The sequence below is a fragment of the Fukomys damarensis genome, unplaced genomic scaffold (genome assembly GCF_012274545.1).
Source record: "Fukomys damarensis isolate Sample0158 unplaced genomic scaffold, DMR_v1.0_HiC HiC_scaffold_11, whole genome shotgun sequence".
In the NCBI taxonomy this organism is placed as follows: Eukaryota; Metazoa; Chordata; class Mammalia; order Rodentia; family Bathyergidae; genus Fukomys; species Fukomys damarensis.
Window position 1 is genome coordinate 44,501,886 of NW_022900923.1, and position 19,075 is coordinate 44,520,960.

A 19,075-nucleotide genomic window follows, 5' to 3' on the forward strand; every position below is an offset into this window, starting at 1 on the left:
TTTTTTTTTTTTTTTGAGAGGCCAGACAATCTAAGCATAGCCTGTAAGTAAATAGGGAGCTGTGTGTGTGTGTGTGTGTGTGTGTGTGTGTGCATGCGCGTGTATGAATGGATTTGCTCACCATACATGAATGCACCAAATGTGCTGCTCCAGAGGGATGAAGGTTGACCATTCATTAGTGCTGCAAATTGCCTTAATCGAAAGATGACAAGTTCTTGCAATAAAGGAAAAAAATAGCTTTAAATCTTCCTGTGCGCTAAACGTCATGTCCCTGCCTTCTGTATGTGTTTGTCACCATAATGTGAGAGCCCCTTGTTCTTGCCACAGAGGGATAATTGATGTGTATGAATATTCCAGAATGGAAATGGGACAGATGTTGAAAATAATGGCTCAGAATAATATTTTTACAGATGAAAGCTGAGCTTTTGGTAAGGAGAGGCTGTTGGGTTGGGGGATGGTATTGCTCAGGAAAAGCTGAACTGTAATCAACAGTTAGCAAGCTTGAAAGGCGAGAAAAAGCCCTGCCCTCTCCTAGCCCTTGTGTCGGAGCTTTGGGTGAAAAGTGCAAGAGCTGCCCCCTCCTTCCCCAGCTCAGCGCCTGCCACAATTTGCCCTGGTTTACCCAACACAGTCTAATAAAGATTAAGCTTCTTTAACTGTGGACCCAAAGAAAGCACCATATTTTAATCCTGGCCCATGGATACATGTATATGTATTAAAGTTGCTTTGTTATGAATTAGAGGTGTTAGGTTTCATTTTACCGTGATTCACTAGCAGTGCTGGCACTGAAGCTCAGCTCTGCCTTACTACCCGCAGGTCCCGCCTAGGGTGGAGGTTGCTTTCTTCCCTTGTCCTTACTAACCTCATCTGGTTCCGGATGGTAATGGGGTTTACTGAAATACGCTCAGAGACTCCCCGAAGCTCCTGTATTACAAGGAATACAAACATTTGACTCGAGAGGGATCCTGGTAACCTAACCTTAGTTTTAGCATATCGGCTTTGAGCATTCACTGACCCATAAAGAAAGACCAGCAAATGGCATAACTTTGTATGAATCCAAAACTGGAATATACACATCTTCTCACCCTCTCCCCAAGCACTCCTTTTCCTTCTTCCTCTCCCAGCCGTGTGTGTGTGTGTGTGTGTGTGTGTGTGTGTGTGTGAGAGAGAGAGAGAGAGAGAGAGAGAGAGAGTGTCTGTGTTCATTCATACACTGAGGAACGAGTGAGCTTTCCCCAGCACTCCCTACCACTGTGCATAGACCCAGCATACACATGAGAAGCTAAAGCTCCTCTCTGGGAAGGCCTCTGGGAAGGCCTCTAATAATTTGTTAAAAGTGTGACCTGCCAGATTCCTCTACATCCATGCCTGTTTCTCACCAGGAAGCAGAGGTGGCAAGTGTGAGGTTTGAGAATACCAGCAACTGTGGCCTGGGAACCAGCAAAGAATGTCCTTGCCCGAAAGGAGACTTGGGTCCCTTGTGTTCTTCTCTGGCTGGTGGCTCCCTGGGGGAATGGGCAGGGCTTGGTAATTCCCAGAAGTGGGTCTCCACTGTTTACCCCTTTTGCTTCAACATATGCTTTTTGCCTTTAACTTTGCAGGTCAGCGGACAGATTGCAGTCTGGCCAGGTAGGTGTGGTTTGCAACAGGCCTAGGGAGGGATAGAGAGAGGCCTGTGGGTCCAGCGATTCCAGCCTGAGAAATGGCCAAGGAGTTGAGTTGTAAAGATGCCGAAGGACTTTGTAAAGGAGTGCCCTGGGGTGGAGGTTCCTTCCCTTGTCCTTACTAACCCATCTGTTCCAAGTGGTAACGGGTTTGCTGAAATACACCCAGCGACACCCAAAAGCTTCTGTATTGCAAGGAAAATAAACATTTGAGTCGGGAAGGACCCTGGTAACCTAACCTTGCTTCAGCATGTAGGCTTTGGGAATTCACTGGCCCATAAAGGAAGATCAGGAGATAGCACTTGATCTGAGGTGTGTTTACATGCAGAAAGGTCGTCAGTCCCTGACCCGTGAGTGGTGTTGGACAGAGCGGTTTGCACTGGCTTGCCAGATAACCTTGGTAGGGTCCTTTCCCTCTGTACAAGTATGCAGCTCTCCCTGTCTCTCCCCCACTTTCCCCTCCCTGTCCTACCCAGCTAAATACTCTCCCTCCCAGTCACAGTGCTGCTATGAGAAAACTCGTGAGCTAGCAGAGAGCGACATTCATTCCGCCAACAGTTCCCAGATGCCTAAAAATGTGCTGATTTAACTGGAGAAAGTGCTTTAATGGGCCGGACTCCTTAGAGACCCTGTGTTAGCCCATTAGGTCAACCTTTTCTATCTGCTGGCACACACAGTAATCACAAGGCCATTTACAGTTATAGGCCCGTTATTTAGCGATAGCTTCATTTGGCTCTCATCATTTTGTCATTGTGGATTACAACAAAAGTCCCATTAATATACCAATCTTGAGGACTGGAAGCAACCAGGTTTGTGGAATTCTGTGGGGTGCATCCTGTGGTGATAAGAGTCCCAGTTCACATGAGGTCCAGTGTCTGTAGAAGGTTCTGGAGAAACTGAAAAGAGCCAAGGTCCCTTCCCTGATGCTGGGCTACTTGACTGTGTGAGTCTGAGCCACTCCTCTCCCCTTCCAGGACACCAGTTTCCTTTTCTAGAAGGTGCGACCGTTCCATTGTATCTGAGAAGCTGGGATTTCAGAGGTTCATCAGGAGTAGGCTGGCAGTGGGAACAGAGCAAGGCCCAGCAGCCAGGCCCTGACCTCTGCCTTCCCTTAAAGCAGAGCAGCCCTACCCTGTTGTGAGCACTGTGTCTCCAAGTCAGACTGGCTTGGAGGCTGAACACAGACTGCAAACACAGCGGCAGAGGCTCCCCAGGTTCCTCCCAGTCTGATGCCCTGCCCTCTAAATAAACTTCTCCCTCTCTCTTCCCTGAGGATTTCCAGGAGATAGCAAACGTGTGTCCTTGGTGTTTAAGTCTCCTTGCAAGCAGAGATATTTCGCTGTCTAATTCAAATCTGTTTTACTCCAAATCAAGCCAGTTTCCTCCTATTCAAAGTTTGAGTGGTGGTACACAATAAAAGCAGGGCCCCAGGGCCTTTAGGAAGAGAAAAGCTTTACTGGGCTTTAGTTGGGAAGTAACTTAGAAGCCTCTTAGACTGAGCTGAAAAATATGGCTTGTTTCATTATTCCATAGGTTTTCATAATTAAAAACTTTACCTCTGGATTTAAGAGTCGTTTATCTCATTCTGTCCCAATTTTCTTTTTCCTCCCTATGGCTGGATTGTCCTCTTTGATTTGGTGGAATCATCCACAGGCGTAGCTCAACCGTGAGGAAACAGGTAAGAGTTCAGTAAGGGCCAGGCTGTCTGGCATGAAAACAGCCCATTTAGGGGCTGCACTTTGAACAGGGCAGGCGCTTCTCTGCCTTCAGGCTGCATCTGGAACGTGCCCGTGAGTCGTGGCATGGTTAAGACTTTGGGTCATTGATGGAGCCTGAGACGGGATGGTCATAGTCTATGACCTGTTCTCCCTCTGGTGTGTTTGAGGTTTGATCTAAATGGAACAAATTGTGCCCGAACTGCCCAGGACACCACAGAAGAGGCCTTGCCCTCCCTCGCTCCCGCACTGATGTGGCAGGGACCCCAGGAGCTGATCTAGGCAGCACTGTCTTGCCTCAGGTGTGGAGCTTGCTCTGTTGTAGCATGTGGTCGTTCTAGGTGTCCCTGACCTGTCTAGTAGCGAAGAGCTGAGTCTGCTCTGAGAACAACAGGCAAGGGCTGTTTGGCTCTGAGGTTTGACATGCTCTGTATGGCTGTGCTGAGCCCACGCTGTCACCCATATGAGGAGGGGTCTTGGAGCGGTGGCGTGAATGATCCACACTGGTGGGTGCTCTGAAGAGCGCTGTGCTTGTTTGAAAACCGTGGTTGAAATACTTTTTGCCGTAGCAAATCTGACTTCCTAATTATACTTCATGGGAAGTACTGAGATGATTTTATGTCCCCTAAGCTTATACCAGCTTTGCAGAAAGTAGTCAGCAGGGGGAGGGCGGAGAGAGCTCAGAAATACCTTTGTGTCTACTCAGGGAAAGTGTTGGGGTGTTGCAGAGTCTTTTTGGGTAACTCACAGCAGCCCTCACCACAGGGAGACTGCGTGCAGAGACGCATGGGGTCTGTGGTGTCGGCAGCGTTGGCAGTGCCCTCAGCTCGTCCAGATGCTCCAGCCGGGCAGGCAGCCCTGGAGCGTGGAACACTTAGGTCTCACTTTCCCTGCTCCTCTGTCATTATCCCCCCTGCCTTGTGGCTCTGTGTTCAGAAGAGCACATCAGACGTATTCACGCTTTCCTTTTCTTTCCTTTTTTTGAGACAGGGTCTTGCTATGTAGTTCACACTGGCCTTGAACTTCTGTGTAGCCCAAGCTGGCCTCAAACTTGTGGCAGTCCTCTTGCCTCAGCCTCTCAAGTGCTGGGATCACAGGCGTGTGCCACTACACCTGCTTCTTCATACATTTTGAAATGATAAAACTTTCATTGCCTCTCTCTCCCTTTTCTTTGATTTCTTTCTTCTTTCTCCCATAACTTTATTTAAAACTGCAGAGGAATAGAATACCTTCCAGGGATTATTTATGGCATTTAAAATTGGTGGGTAGACGTCTGGAAGAGTGAGCAGGCCATTTCCACCCTAATACTGGAAAATGATAGGGTTAAACCTGAAGTTTGTTTCCATTCCTGATCTAAGCTGAGCTCCCTGCTCGGATGATCGAGCATGTGTGTGAGGGCTCCGCGGCTGCTTCTCTGTCCTGGGGACCCCTGGTGTGGCAGGTGCCGGGCACCCGGATCGGCCTCAACCATTGGAAGGGTGACATTTGACTTTGTGTCCTGCTGCACCTAAGCCTTTGCAGGCTCGTGTATGTGCCTGATGCTGGATTTGCTAGGCATTCCGGGGTGTATCATAAACCCCAGCCCAGTGAGCACTTTGCTTTCCTTCTGTTGCCCTGTCTCTACAGCTGTTCAGATCTGTTGGTGGGTGGACAAAAGGTTTTTCTAAGAGGGACAAGAGGGTAAAATAGTAGGTAATTTACAAGTTGGGTATCTTGTATAGGTAACCCGGAAGTCCCTGTGTTTATGGTAAGTTGGTTTTTGAGGGGCCTTATGGAGTCCGTTTTCTTTTTTTTTTCTTTTTTTTTCAGTGCTGGAGATTGAACCCAGGTCCTCACACATACTAGGCAAACTCTCTACCACTGAGTAATGTCCCAGCTGCTTTTAGATTTTTTTTTTTGTTTTGAGACAGCCTTTCTGCCTCAGCCTCCCAAATATCTGGAATTAACAAGAGTGCATCCAGTTCCTGCCCATTTTTGACCCTAGCAAAGAGTAGCTTCAAAACACCCCAGACTTTTCTTAAAATGAAGGTACCTCAGCTGCTGCTTCCAGATCTCTGCTCCCATCAGGCCCGCGCCTTTCCTCTCTGGCCATGGCCATTCCCTCCGTGTCATCTTCATGGCCATCTCCATCCCTCTGATTGAGGCATTTCTTCTCTCTGGACTTCTCTCCCTGTTCTTGTCCCTTGTCACGCTGTGCCCCTGCAGGAGCCTTTGTCTCCTTCCCTACATGTCCTACCTGCCTGCACCTTTGGCTCTTAACTCCGGAGTGACGCACCGGACTGGTGCTTCAAAACTGAGAGTCCAGCTCCCCTGGGCCCTGGCCTTCAGCCTTCAGCCTCCCGCTCTGCTCTGCTCTGTCTGACCCGGGCTCCTCCCCAGCTTCTGTGCTGTGTTGATGGGGGCCCTCTGTTCTCTGTGGACCCTATAGCCCCAAATCTGATCTCTGATGCCTTTTTTCTTTTCTCATTACCCTTATCTAGTCTGTTGTCAAGTCTTGCATTTTTCTCTTCTGGTGTAAGCAGAAATGTAACAAATGCAGTTGGAGGTCAGTACCCGCCCGGCACTGTAACCCTCTTCCTCGTGCGCATTCATGCCAACGGGAGAAGGCTGATCAGTGGAGACTAGCCAAAAGGAAGAAGCTCTGGTGTGTCCTTACCGCACAGTAGGGTGACTGTAGATGTCACATGCACACTTCAGACTCTGACAGAAAGGATCTTGAATGTCTTCACCATAAAGAGATGAAAGGGTGTGGGGGAGGTAAATCTGTCTATCCTGACGTGCACGTGATACGATGTGCGCATGCGCAGGAACATCGCGTGACAGCCCCATTACTACGGACAATTTTTACGTTCCATAATATTAGAAAATAAATTCAGATTGTATTTATTTCCATTACAATAAATAAAATCTAAAAATAAGCAATTAATACCAAAGCAAAATAATGTACGCCAGACAGTGCATATTTGGGCATCATCCGTCTTCCTGATGTCTTCTGCAGTGAACTGGGCCGCTGCTTGCCTGTCTTCTGAGTAAGGCCTGCTGTCCTTCTCCCTCCAGTTCCCTCAGTCTGACTGGATGGGAATTTAGCCGGATTGTCCTTCAAGGCCCTTCTGGCCCTGAGATTATCTGACTAAAAATTCTGTGCAGCTAAGTATTACATTGGCATCGATTCTGACCCGGGGCGAGGCGGGGAGAGACAATGACACAGTAATGAAAATGCGCAGAGACCCGGCGGCTGCTGTGTGCGCTGGTGGTGAGCTTGGGCACCGCTGGAGCAAGCAGCACAGGTGGAGAAGTGAGCTCACCCATGGCTGGGAAACATCATGGGGCCGGGAACGGCAGGGGTGGCGGAAGCCTTTGCACCCTGTGCCTTGTTTATTCCTTCAGGCTCTGTCTTAGGCGCCACTGAACAGAGGGGACAGGGAAAGTGCTCCCCTGCAGCGGGACAGTCATCTCTGGCCCACCTTTATCCCCCTGGGCTACTTCCATTGTGCTTTTGGTAACCTTTCCTGCCAACCCTATGTGGGTCACTTTTACTACACTGGTATTCTGTTTCCTGTGCATCCAGGTGGAATTTTGCATTCATGTAACTTGTTGAAGACAGCAACCTATGAGCCTCCCAACTTTCCTCCCTCTAGCTCTCTATATATAAATCTGAGACTGGCGAAACTTTACACTGTTATTGCTGTCTTCATCATGCCTGCTGCTGCTATTTTTGAAAGATATAATAACGGAAGTCTGTAAACAGAAAAGGACTCCTCAAAAATGGGGCTTTTTTCTTTGAATAGTGGAGCCAGGCAGCAGGCATTGGCTGGGGAACTAGAAGAAGCGGGTTGGTTTGGGGTCACAGAGATGAGTGTTTGGGTCACTGAGACCTTCCTGACTTCAGCTCCACCTTGGAACGTGCGGTACTCCCTTTGGCAGCTCCCTGGTTCCTGGCAAGCTTGGGAGAGAGAGGCTAAAGCAGCTCTTCTCTTGGCCGGACTTGTTCATGAGACTCAGCTGCTTCCCTAATAGTAGCCAAACCCCATGACTGCAGTTGAACATTCAGAGCCAGAGGAGGGGTGCAGACAGACAAGGTGCAGGGGTCCCCTCCACTTGAGGGTCCAGACTCCGTCCCAACGCCCCTTTTAGCTGGATTCTGAATTCTCTCTGCCTGCTCTTCTGTGCAGCTGAATTGCTGTGCAGGCAGCCACATCATGAAACCTTTCTGGTTCTCAGTCATCATGGGTATAGAGTCAGCTGAGCTCCTAGGGTGCAGTATAGGTGGTGGTAGAGTCTTCACTCTCAGAGGAAGATGCCAGGGTTTGGATCTGGCTTTGTAAGCTGGCAACCACGTGAATAGAAGCAGCTGTTTAACCTCACTGAACCTGTGTGCATTGGTCAAGTGGCAGTGATGGTGGTGATGATAATACATATCCCTTAGGGTTCTTATCAAGGCGGACCTATCTAAGGACCTAGGGCCTGGCCCAAGCGTGTGTCAGTTCCTCGGTAGATGGTAGGCACTGATGTTCACATGCCAGAAGGACTTACTGTGCTCACCACCAGTCTCCTCCCTGGTCAGTAGATGACAGGTGGAAGCTGATAGAAGTTACACGACACGAGCAGGATGGTGTATCAAGGGGAAGAGCGAAGATTGACATCTGGGAGGACTGTTTTGCCTAGTATCAAGTAGTCTCCACCATTTCCAAGACTTGCTTTTTCTTCTCTTTCTTAGCGTTCACACCAAAATAACCCTTTTTCTGAGCCTCTTCCTGATTCATTCTGTGACCTCAAACTGGTACTAATTGAGCATCTACTGTGTATCCCCTGTGTAAGGGCATGGTGGCCAGGATCGGGTACCCAGGCGTGGACGGTGGATCTGACCTTGAGCTGTAATGAGAAGTGCCAATGGATATTGAGTCCTACACACTGAAGTCGCAGCCAGAGTTGAGGGCGGGTCAGCAGCAGGAGCAGCTTGTGCCAGGGCTCCTCTGAGCAGAGGAAAGGTGGCCAGTGTGGCTCTGGCAGGGATGTGAGGGATGATGGAACGAGAGCCAAAGGCTCCACCTCAGGCAGGCGGGCACTATCGAGCAGAGCAGTCTCAGAAAGAGTTCCAGTAGCCGGTGTGTGTTTTAAAGACCAGGAGGAGAGGTATAGACCAGAGGATGGGCAGCTAGGCAGGGTGGGAACTGAGCATGGTGACTTGAGCCTGGTTGTTGGCAGCGGAGATGGAGAGATGAATGGATTTGGGGTTATGAGGCGGACAGACCCAACAGACTGTACTGGTTGGCTGTCTGGTTCGGAATGCACAATGATCCGTTCGTTCCACTTAGGACGTGCGGGACTTGTGGTGTCTGTGTGGCATCCGAGTGGGTGATGAAGATTTGGTTCTGGGGCTTGGAGGACAGGCCAGGGCCTCTTGTTGGACCGCCACTGGTCCACACAGCTCTGACCCTGGCTGTCCCTGTCTGGAGACTGATGTTGGGTTTCTCCTTGGCTTTTCAGGACTCCAGCCAGGCAATTCCTCTGGTGGTGGAAAGCTGCATCCGGTTTATTAGCAGACACGGTGAGTGTTGTTCCAGCTTTGTCCATATTTGTGCAAAGATGGGGAAAAATGTCCAGGAATTCCTCCTAGAGTAAGAATAGGGATTGCCTTTCCATCCTGATATTCTTGGGAAAAGGAATAACATCTTACTTGTTCAAATAAAGTTTGCTACGTCAGGATGGCCACGCCTGGATGCCGAGAAAAAGATATCATTTATCTTCACCCCAGAATGGCATGGCCCCTCCTCAAGAGTGTGTGTAAAACCTACTGCTGTGTGAGGAGACACAGCTGTGAGATGACGGGGCTGTTGGACCACCCTTGCATGTTCAGTATCTCCCGGCACGGAGCCTGACTGTTGTCCCGTTGGCTTTATGGGCCACTTTGGCTGGAAGCAGCTCCCTTCCTAATGGTGCATTGAGTCCTGAAAATATTCAGGTTTTGTTCTGGTTTGTTCTCTCTCGATGCAACATCCCCAAGAACTCGTTTAGTAACTGGCTAGACCTGAAGTTGCACCCATCGTTTGAGAGTCTGTGAGGGCTGGCTTCTCAGCCTTAGCTAGTCACCCTTCCGCTTGGGCAGAGATGAGCCTGACAGATTCCACCCCTTACCAGCTACTGTTTTACTCTAACAGATCTCAGCGGGGGGGTGTGGGTGTAAGGGCCAGAGAATTGATTTTCCAGAAGGAAAGATGGATAGGAGGGGCAGGTCTGTGCACTAGCACCATCACGATGTCTAAGAGAAGCTGGGGATTTAGCTCAGTGGTGCCACCGCCTGCCTCTCAAGAGCATGGTCCTGAGTTTGATCTCTGGTACCAAAAAAACAAAAAGATGTCTAGGAACTGGACGTCAGAAATGGTTTTCTGATACTGCCCTATGTGATAATGAGAACAACAACAAAACAGCCTTCCTGAGGGCTAGGGAGCGACGGGAAGCACTGCTGGTCTAAATTCAGAGGCAGCCTTTCTCCCTCCCTTGCCTCACCCTCCTCGTAAACCGGGACATTGCCTGGATTCCTTTTTGGAACTGCACTTATTTTAGCATTCTTATGACTTATCTCATTCTCCATCAGCTGTATTATTTTTCCTGGTGCCGGGATCAAGCCAGGGCTTTGTGCAAGCTGGGAAATCACTCAACCACTGACTTACGTCCCAAGCCCAAGCTGTAATCTTTTAATGTTCTCTCTGTTTTCTTGAAGTAAGGGTATTATACATCACTATGGGTCAATCGACAAATATTCATCAGCCCCTGATCAATGCTGAGCACCATGCATTGCCAGGTAGAGAAATAAAAACAGGAGTAGTACACCGTTCTTGTCTCAAAGTGCTTTTATGATGCATTTGGGAGAAAATAAGTAAGTGATAAGTTAAATAAAAAGAGATAAGTGATGGTAACTCAGAATAGCAGAAGAAAGCAAGGTAATAATGATTAATGGTCAAGTAGTTGGCAAAGATAAATCTAAACTGAGTACAGAAAAATAAGAATAATTTGTACCTAAAGAACAGTTAGCAGATCTGAACTCGTTCATTCATTCGTGAATTTTGTCGTCCATTCATTTATTCAACAAAAATAGGTGCTAATTGCTTTCTTTATACCAGTAAACAGTTTCTGTCCCCTGAAGCTGTCCTTCTCTGGAAGGACAGATGATCAGTGGACTAGCCAGTAAATAAATGCACATGCAGTAAATGCTTTGAGTGTTGTTGAGTTTCGTGAAGCAGAGTGAGGTGAGGGATGGAGGACGGGAGGGACTCTCCCGCGTGGGCTCAGGGAAGGACCTCTCCTAAGGGGTGCATTTGAGCGGCGTTGTGAGGGTGTGGGCTCGTGTGGGTGTCTGGGGAGGAGCGGAAGTCCAGGGACTGCTGCTGTGCGCGGGGAACGGCTTCCAGCAGGCCGGCGGGACAGGAGCCCAGAGCGTGGAGAAGAGTGACAGGAGATGGGGCAGAGGCTGCCTTCTCAGCCGTTGGCATCTGGCTTTTATTCGGGGTAAGATGGGTGCCGTGGGGAATTTTGAACAGGGGTCTTTTTAAAGGACTCTGGCTGCTGCAAGGAGATAAGACCACAAAGTAGAAACAGGAGGCAGCTGCAGCAGGGCAGGCGAAGCAAGATAGTGGGGTCGGCCTAGGGTGCTGGCCATGGTGTCAGCTGGAAGTGATGGTTTCTGACGGTGTGACTTGACGTACCTGTCTGCTCCCGCATAGGCACAGTATGCGACGAGATAAAAAATTGCCCATTTCTGTGGCGAGACAGGCACACTCATATACTGACGGGAATGCAGACCGGTATGACCCTGTTGCGAGAGAATTTGGTAATATTTAACAAAACCACATGTGCACTTGCGTTCTAATTCAGTAGTCTTTCTAGGAGTTTTAACCATAACGACACACCTCTAATAATACAGATATGCATATGCACAGGATGATTTGCTGCAGCATTGTTTGTAACTATAAGGTATTGGCACAAACTAAATGTCCCTGCTTGAATAGTGGTTGTAAAAGCTACGGCACATCCATACAACAGAGTATTGTACAACTGCAAAAGGAAGTGCTCTGTGAACCACGTGGAGAGACGCCTAGGGTGTATTGTTAAGTAAAAACCAAAATGTGAAGAGCATGCAGCAACTAGTATTTTATTGGTCATGACAAGAGACAAGGAAAGCGGGCGGGAGACACTGGGGCAGTGGGGGAGAGGAGAGGAGAGCAGTGGCATCTCTGAGTGTCCCTGTTGGTGAAGTTTGACTTTTAGAATTACGTTAGTGTTTGCATACTCAAAAGGCAAGTAAATAATACGTGGCTGTCAGTAAAACCCAAAATGGAGTGGAGACAGCATCAAGTCAGCCTAACTGTAATTCAGTGAGTAACAAGCACCCTTGGGAAGCGAGGAAGAAAATACCAAACCAAGTAACTTTGGAGACAGTATGTTGACTGTATACTATAAGTCTAAAAACAAAAGGAGCTATACATAATTATCGTATAGTCATTAGTCATTTTTATCCCTCAGATATGGGCTAGCAAATCTGAAATTGGTGTGTATTCTAGCATTAAGCAAATAAATACATTGTTGGGTTTTTTAATGTAGGACATACTGGCTGCTCAAAAAAATATTTGTTCAGTGATTTTTTTTTTTTTTTGCAAATAGAGACTCAGAATATTAATGAAATCCCTAAAAACCTAGAGTTAAAATTTTTGTGTATGTGATATACTCCTGTATCCTAGCACTTGGGAGGCTGAGGCACAAACCTGAGGAGGTTGCCAACTTGAACTTAATAGTGAGATCCTGTCTTTAAAAATAAAATACATAAAAAAAATAAATAAAATACATTTACACAAGTTTAGCAGGGAGCACATACATAACTTTGGTCAGTCCTAAAGGGTCCGTGGCCCTCCAGATGCTGGAGATGTTTTTATCTTACTGTCTTTATCTCCCTGGGAGGTAAATGTTATCGTCCCTGTCAAGTGGGGAGAACTGAGGCTCCTCTGCAAATGGTGGGTCAGGGCAATCCAGGAGGACTTAGGAGAGGGAATATCAGGAACTAGTAAGATGAAACCATGATGTAGAAAAGCCCACCATTGTCATGAGGGAAGGCACACAAAGTGGTTGTTACAGCAATCGTGTCAAGAATTATCTCGGAGAGGAACTGTTAAACGGCTGGTTTTTCCCCTTTCCTTTCTGGAAACCATTGTTTCTGCTCTCAGCATCCTCACATCAGGCACGCAAAAGATTCTGTGTGTTGATGTTGAGTGAGAACTCAGACTGATCCTTTGGTGCTCCAGGGAGACTGGAAACCAGACCAAGATAGTTCAGCTATCCTGACAAGTGCACATCTCATTTCTTCTTGTCCTCAACCCACCGGACTGCCAAGGCTGCGGGTCCTGGTGGTCCTGCCTGTCCCGAATCACCACACCGGCCCTCTTTCAGGACATTGGACTGTGCCTCACATGCCCACTGGCCTCTCTCAGATGATATCCTTGCACTGTGTTTTTGACAAGTCAGTGGGCCAAGGCCTGTTTCTGTCAGAGCACTTGCTCTGTACGTTCTGTTTAAACAACCTTCTTTGGCTCTTGTGTCCTGCCGGATAACTAACCTGGTACTACTACACTGGTATTAATGGATGTTGCTATTGCCTGCCATTTTGTGAGGAATATTCAGGAGATTCCCTTAAGAGCTGCAGACGGCTTAAGACCTGTCACTAACAAGGTAATCACAGTCCCTCTGCTTACTTCTTAATGCAATTTCAGTCAGATTTAGCAGTTTTAGTCCTGCTCTGGTTGATAGAATCCAGCTGCCCCTCACTGAGAGGGTGACCCTGAACTGGCCAGCATTATTCTTTCCTGACATGTTCTGGAAGGACTGTGCCATCACAGAGAGATTTGGACAAAATGCCAGTACTTAGGCTGCAGAGCTCCTGAGAAAGGCTGGGTAGCCCTGTTGCACTCAGAGGAACCAGAACTGCCCCACCCTGGGCCCAGCATGAAGACGTAACATGCTTTCTGGATTTCCCGCTGGGCACGTAGTTGTATGTGCGGTGCTGTGTGTAGGGTGTGTCTAAGTCAGACTGGCTGTGTGAGTACGTGGTTGTAGTCACACGGCCTGGGTTTGAGTCCCGGCCCAGATCCTTAACTACTTGTGTAGCTGAAGGCTGCTTGTCACTCATCAGTACCCTTGGCCAGAAATCAGGCTGCTGCTCACCCTGACCCGGTGTTCTTTTATCACTCTCTGTAAGGACCTGTGCTTTCTTTACCTGCGAGCCTGTGCCAGCAGCAGTCACTGCCGTACAGGCATTGTTCTTCATGATTATTTGTACTCTTAACAGAACTTAAGAAAACAAAAGTTTTTTTGTGCACATGTTTTTTTTTGTTGGTTTTTTGAGACAGGGTCTCACTATGTAGTTGAGACTGACCTGGAACTCACTATGTAGCTCAGGCTGGGGTTGAACTCAGAGCGATCCTCCTGCCTCAGCCTCCCGAGTGCTGGGATTACAGGAGTGCGCCACCACGCCCGGCTCAGTGCACATTTTTATAGTACAACATTCACGCATGTTTATCCTTAAAGTAAGCAGCGGGGAGGGACCAGTGTCTAGGACAGTAGCTGACCATGGTGTCTGTGACTAATCACTTGTATTTTCACGTCCTCGTTTTCATCGCTACTGAGACCATTGTCCCCCGAATAGTAGAACAGTGTTAAATGAGCTAATGCGATCACCATCACCTCCAACCTTACGAAATCCCTCCAGGGGCACCTAATGTCTCAGTTGCCATGACCCAGCTCCCGCTCTAGACCCTGGGTAATAAGAAAGCACCAGCAGATCCCTCAGTGCAAGTCAGACGAAATCAGGCAAAGGTGAGGAGACACCTGCCTCGGTCTCCCTCAGAGTCAGGAGAGAAGCTGGGCTAAGTGTCTGACTTGGTTCTTTCTTCCAGATGATGCTTTGTAATCTTCCCAGTGACTCTCTCAACATCCCTGTGCTTGTTTTCCTCATTGGCCTGAAGTAAAAGAGACACAGGATACTTCTGTACCCACTGCTGGAGGGGACAGGCCTTCAGCTGAGCCTGTACGGTGGTTGTGAGCTTGCCTTTTCTTCTCTGAGATCTCTTTTTTCCGTGTGGCTCCAGGACTACAGCATGAAGGAATTTTCCGGGTGTCTGGATCCCAGGTGGAAGTGAATGACATCAAAAATGCCTTTGAGAGAGGTGAGAGAACAGCCGGGAAAATAAGACTGAACGTCTGCCAGCCTCCTGAAATACTGGCTCCACTCTTCTCCAGAGAGGTCCTGAGAGCCCAGGAAGCCTGCTTGCTCTTCTTCAGCCAGGCACCTGCTCCCACACACAGCCCGTTAGCCATGCAGGGAGACGCTGGCCACATCCCAGCTTCCTTCCTCCTCGGCCCTACCCTTCCTGACTTTCCTGCGGATGATCTGCCAAAACCCAGAAGTTAACTATGATATCCAGGCGGTTTATGGCTTCATCCGGAACCCTTGGTGGCAGTTAATATCCAGGCTAATGCGCCTGTTCATTGCAGCCCATTTATTATCTTGTGGGCTATTAAGGTAATGGGTAAGCTTTGGCAATTTCCGTCACTGTAATGGATATATATAGTTTCAATTTGAGGTTGGTCCTGTCATTAAATCTAATTACATCTGATATGAAATTTTCCATAGGGAGCTCCTCTAAGTAGGTGTCCTTTGCTGGGGGCCAGGAGGAGCGAGAGCAAGTCAGAGGAACTGGCCTCCTTGGCCTTGTTTTCCTCCCCCAGGGACTCGGCCCAGCCTCCTTTCGAGATTCCCGTGAGAGAGGCAGTTGCTGTGTCCTGGGCCCGAGGGCTCGCCCCTGAGCCTGCGAAGACTGCTTGCTTTATCTGTTCCCGTCTGTCCTGGTTGCGGCTACCGTGCTGTGCTGGCAGAGATGATGGACCGGTCGAGGACATGTGGGTCACTGCCACCCCACCACTTGTGCTTTTCCTGTGTGTTTGCACCCCTCTTACTTGCTTTCCTTTGGGGGCATTGCTTATCCTCAGGAGAGGACCCGCTGGCTGGGGACCAGAATGACCACGACATGGACTCCATAGCAGGCGTCCTCAAGCTCTACTTCCGGGGTCTGGAACACCCGCTGTTCCCCAAGGACATCTTCCATGACCTGATGTCCTGTGTCGGTGAGTACTGTCATGACCCAGACTGGCTCCTGGCCACAGCGCTGGTAGCAAGAGCTCTGAACATTTCCTTGGAGCTCTTTGTTTCCTTAGGTGCTTTGTGCTAAAGTTCTCCTTTTTTTACATTTCTCTAGTGATTTTTTTCATTCTGATCTTCACTGTCCTCCCTGGTGGTATAGGGGTGCGGGGGAGCGACTTCAGTGAGAACCTAGGATCCCAAGTCAGAGTCAGGGTCTTCTTTTGGTTTTCTTCAGTCACAAATTCTGTTCCTCTGAAGGAGGCTTTATCTTCTTTAGTAAAACGCCTTTGCACTCATCCAGAAGACTTAGTCTTTTCAATTCTTTGATGCTTATACATTAAGGTTTGGGCTTTTCACGGTATCAGAGTCAAAGCCTAGGTTGTACAGACGTTTCTTACCTGCTAGATGTGTTTAGCACACTACACATTTAAAGTAGTCATGGGATATTTTCTCAGAGAGTAATATATATTTTCTATTTTCTTAGGAGTTCTCTGCTGTTTACTCTAAAATTTAGGACTTGTAAAGCTATTCTTCACCATTTAGTTCAGCTCATGATGCTGAAACGTCCGCTCATTTGTCCCATGGAGCATTGTCTGTGGAAACGTAGACTACAATCAGGTCTTCCTGAAAGCAGATGTGATCTGGAGGATAGCCCCAAAGGCAGGAGGGGATGAGGCCTTCAGGATGGACAGAGTTGACCAGGGTTCGCGTGCTCCCTGGCTTTCCTGTCTGGCTCAGTATTTGTCCTCTCAGCTGCTCTAACAGCCTAGAGCAGTGGGGGTGAACATGGCACGTGTGCTGCCCTGGGCTGTTTGTATCATTGAAGGATTCGCCATCACGAGCCTGAAAGAAATTGGCTCTGGTTTTCTCCACTGACCCTTACTTGTGGGAGTCTCTGATGGAAGCGAGTTATGTGCGTGAATACGTATGTGCGCCCTTAGCTCCTATTTTCCTCCTGCCTATTGCAGGACTGGACCCGGCACTGTCCCTTAAGCTGGGCTGCGGTTGCAGAGAGTCCGAGATCCCTGGCATATCCCTTGTTACTAACCCAGTACTTCCCATTTCTTTTTCTCATAAAGGCACTGACAGAAAATAACAGTCATACAAATGTCCTTTGTACAAAATGACGGTGTCCATGTGACACACTGCCCAGCTGTGCACGGCAGCAGCCACAGGCACAGGGCCTTGCCTGTAGCTTCGCTGCTGTCCCTGCCTCTGGCCACATCCTACTCCTACTGCAGATGAGAGGGCGAGACAAGCCAGGCTCGTCGGAGGAGGGGTGGGCATGGACAGTGGGCAGGCTGGGTGTTGGACATCTGGCAGGATGGTGGTTAGCTCCTTGTCTGTGGTAGTTTTAAGAAGAGTGTGGTGGATGCTGGGGGTCGGGGCCCCCGACACTTCCGTGTTGCAGGAGCACAACAGTGACGTGGTCTCTGGCGCCAGCCCACGCTCAGAAGCAGCTAGGATCACAGTCCAGTCCACCAGGCTCCCATGCTGTGTGTGCCAGATCTGGTGCTCTCTGTGCTGCGCCTGCTGGTGACAGGCACTTCTGGCCATTCTTCTGGTGTGTCAGGCACAGTGCAGGGTAACACTGCTTTCTTCTTTCAGCAGTGGACAATCTGCAGGAGCGAGCTCTGCACATCCGGAAAGTCCTCCTGGCCCTACCCAAAGCCACTCTGATTATCATGAGATACCTCTTTGCCTTCCTCAGTCAGTAAGTAGCCACCCCGGTGAGCGCGTGGGTCAGGCCCTGACTTCGGCTGCGCGGCTCCTGAAGTTCCGGATGGCTCTGTTCACTCGCGCCCGTACACGTGTGCCGAGCGCTGACTACGTGCTGGCCGCAGTGCTGGGCTGTAAGAACACGGCCGTTCTTTCAGCTCGTGTCCGGGGAAGGGGACAGACAATAGTAGGCATACCAGATGGGACAGGTGCTTAGAAGAAGAAAGGATTAAAGAAGGGGATAAAGACTGGGCACTGTGGCCCATGCCCGCAGTCACAGCACTTGGGAAGTTGAGGCAGGAGCATTGGGAGTTTTAGGCCAGCCTGGGCTACGCTGTGGGTCCCTGTCTCCAAAAAGAACCCACAGGTAAGTGCGGGGCTTTGGCAGGAGGTTGAAAGAAGGAAAGCACTTTTGAGGGGTGATCAGCAAAGGCCTCTCTGGGAAGACAGGGTGTGGACAGCAGCCTAAACACTGAAAAGGGAGCCACAGGGACATTCGGGACTTTAGTCATTGAGAGGAGTGGATTTGCATAGGGGAAATGGTTGGGAGATTTCTAAGGGAAGAGTGTAATAGTCTGCTTTATGTGTAATATTAGTTTTAAAACCTGCCAGCCACGTGGTATGGGGTCGTGGAGAGAGGGGGGCCTAGTCTGAGTTGTGTGCGGCTGACCGAGGGGTGGGAAGACAGAAGGGCCGGTCTTGGGTGGATTTTAAACACAGCACTAATGGGACTTGCTCTTGGACTGGATGTGTGGAGTGTGAGGGAAGAGAGAAGTCCTACTCTTCGGCATGAGGAACAGGGAAATTGTGATATTTTTCGTGGCGCTAGAGAAGATAGGCATAAGGAGAGGAATTGAGACAAGGTACCCACGTGGACAGTGCCACCTGAAGCACCCCTTTGGTGCCCCAGTGACATCTTCAGCAGCCAAACATGGCCCGACACTGGGAGAGGCCTGGGTGTCAGTGCGAGTGGGCACGAGTGTATGTGAGCGTCACTGTGTCCTGGGTGTGTTTAGCGGCCCCAGGGTCTGAGTGGGAGAAGAAAGCTCTGAAGACAGAAGGGCCTTGGGCTTGGTAAAGCAGTTTTTCTTGTGCAAGCAGCATGTCCTAGCCAGGGGCCAGCACAAGGGTTCCCATGTGGCAGTGAAGGCGTCAAGCAGGGACACGGGGCACCTGACTTCCTGGGCATGAGCAGAGCCAGACAAGGCATCCGGTGTGCTGCCTTTAGGTGTGTTGTGTCCGCGAGCATTGGAGCAGCAGATGGCTACCTGGGGCTTCTGCCGGCTTCTTCGGAAAAGCCATTAGATCTGGCAGTGCTGGACCTGTGTTCTAGAGTAGGAGTGACTCCCCGAGGACTTAGGGCTGCCCCAAGGTGGGACAGGCACTTCCGTGGCCCCAACTCTCCCTGTCCCTCCCCAGGCCTAAGACTGACTTCACTCGGCATTATTACCCAGGGCCTGAGATCTTCTACAGGCTTTAATGTCATGACATTTACATAAAATTGTACACATCTGTATGTGCACATGTATGAATTACCTAGTTCTGAACAAATTCTGTTTTGTTTGCCTGCTGGTTTGAGACAGAGACTCACTCTGTTTTTCAGCCAGCCCCAAGCTCCTACAAACAAGCAGTCCTCCTGCCTCAGCCTCCCAAGTAGCTGGAACTACAGGCATGAGCCACTGTGCTTGATTCTATTGCCAAATTCTTGAAAACCTCTGGGCCCCTCAGATACAGTAGTTAGGAGCCACTGGTTAGCCCCTAAACTGAGATGTTCCCCTGTGAATTGGAATAGA

At 49.2% G+C, this 19,075-nt stretch overlaps 1 protein-coding gene across 4 annotated transcripts in view; it reads left to right on the plus strand.

Annotated features, from left to right (window-relative positions):
- The window catches only part of Srgap2 (SLIT-ROBO Rho GTPase activating protein 2), a 225,780-nt gene that overhangs the window by 187,891 nt on the left and 18,814 nt on the right, over positions 1–19,075 (plus strand). For 3 of the 4 annotated variants that reach the window (XM_010613090.1, XM_010613091.1, XM_033762226.1), the window contains exons 11-16: positions 1,602–1,629; positions 3,318–3,342; positions 8,867–8,927; positions 14,512–14,589; positions 15,413–15,547; positions 17,172–17,277. In XM_010613090.1, the coding sequence (XP_010611392.1) occupies positions 1,602–1,629; positions 3,318–3,342; positions 8,867–8,927; positions 14,512–14,589; positions 15,413–15,547; positions 17,172–17,277 (433 nt within the window). The remainder of the gene's footprint in view (positions 1–1,601; positions 1,630–3,317; positions 3,343–8,866; positions 8,928–14,511; positions 14,590–15,412; positions 15,548–17,171; positions 17,278–19,075) is intronic. The other variant, XM_010613092.1, reaches the window with a different exon arrangement.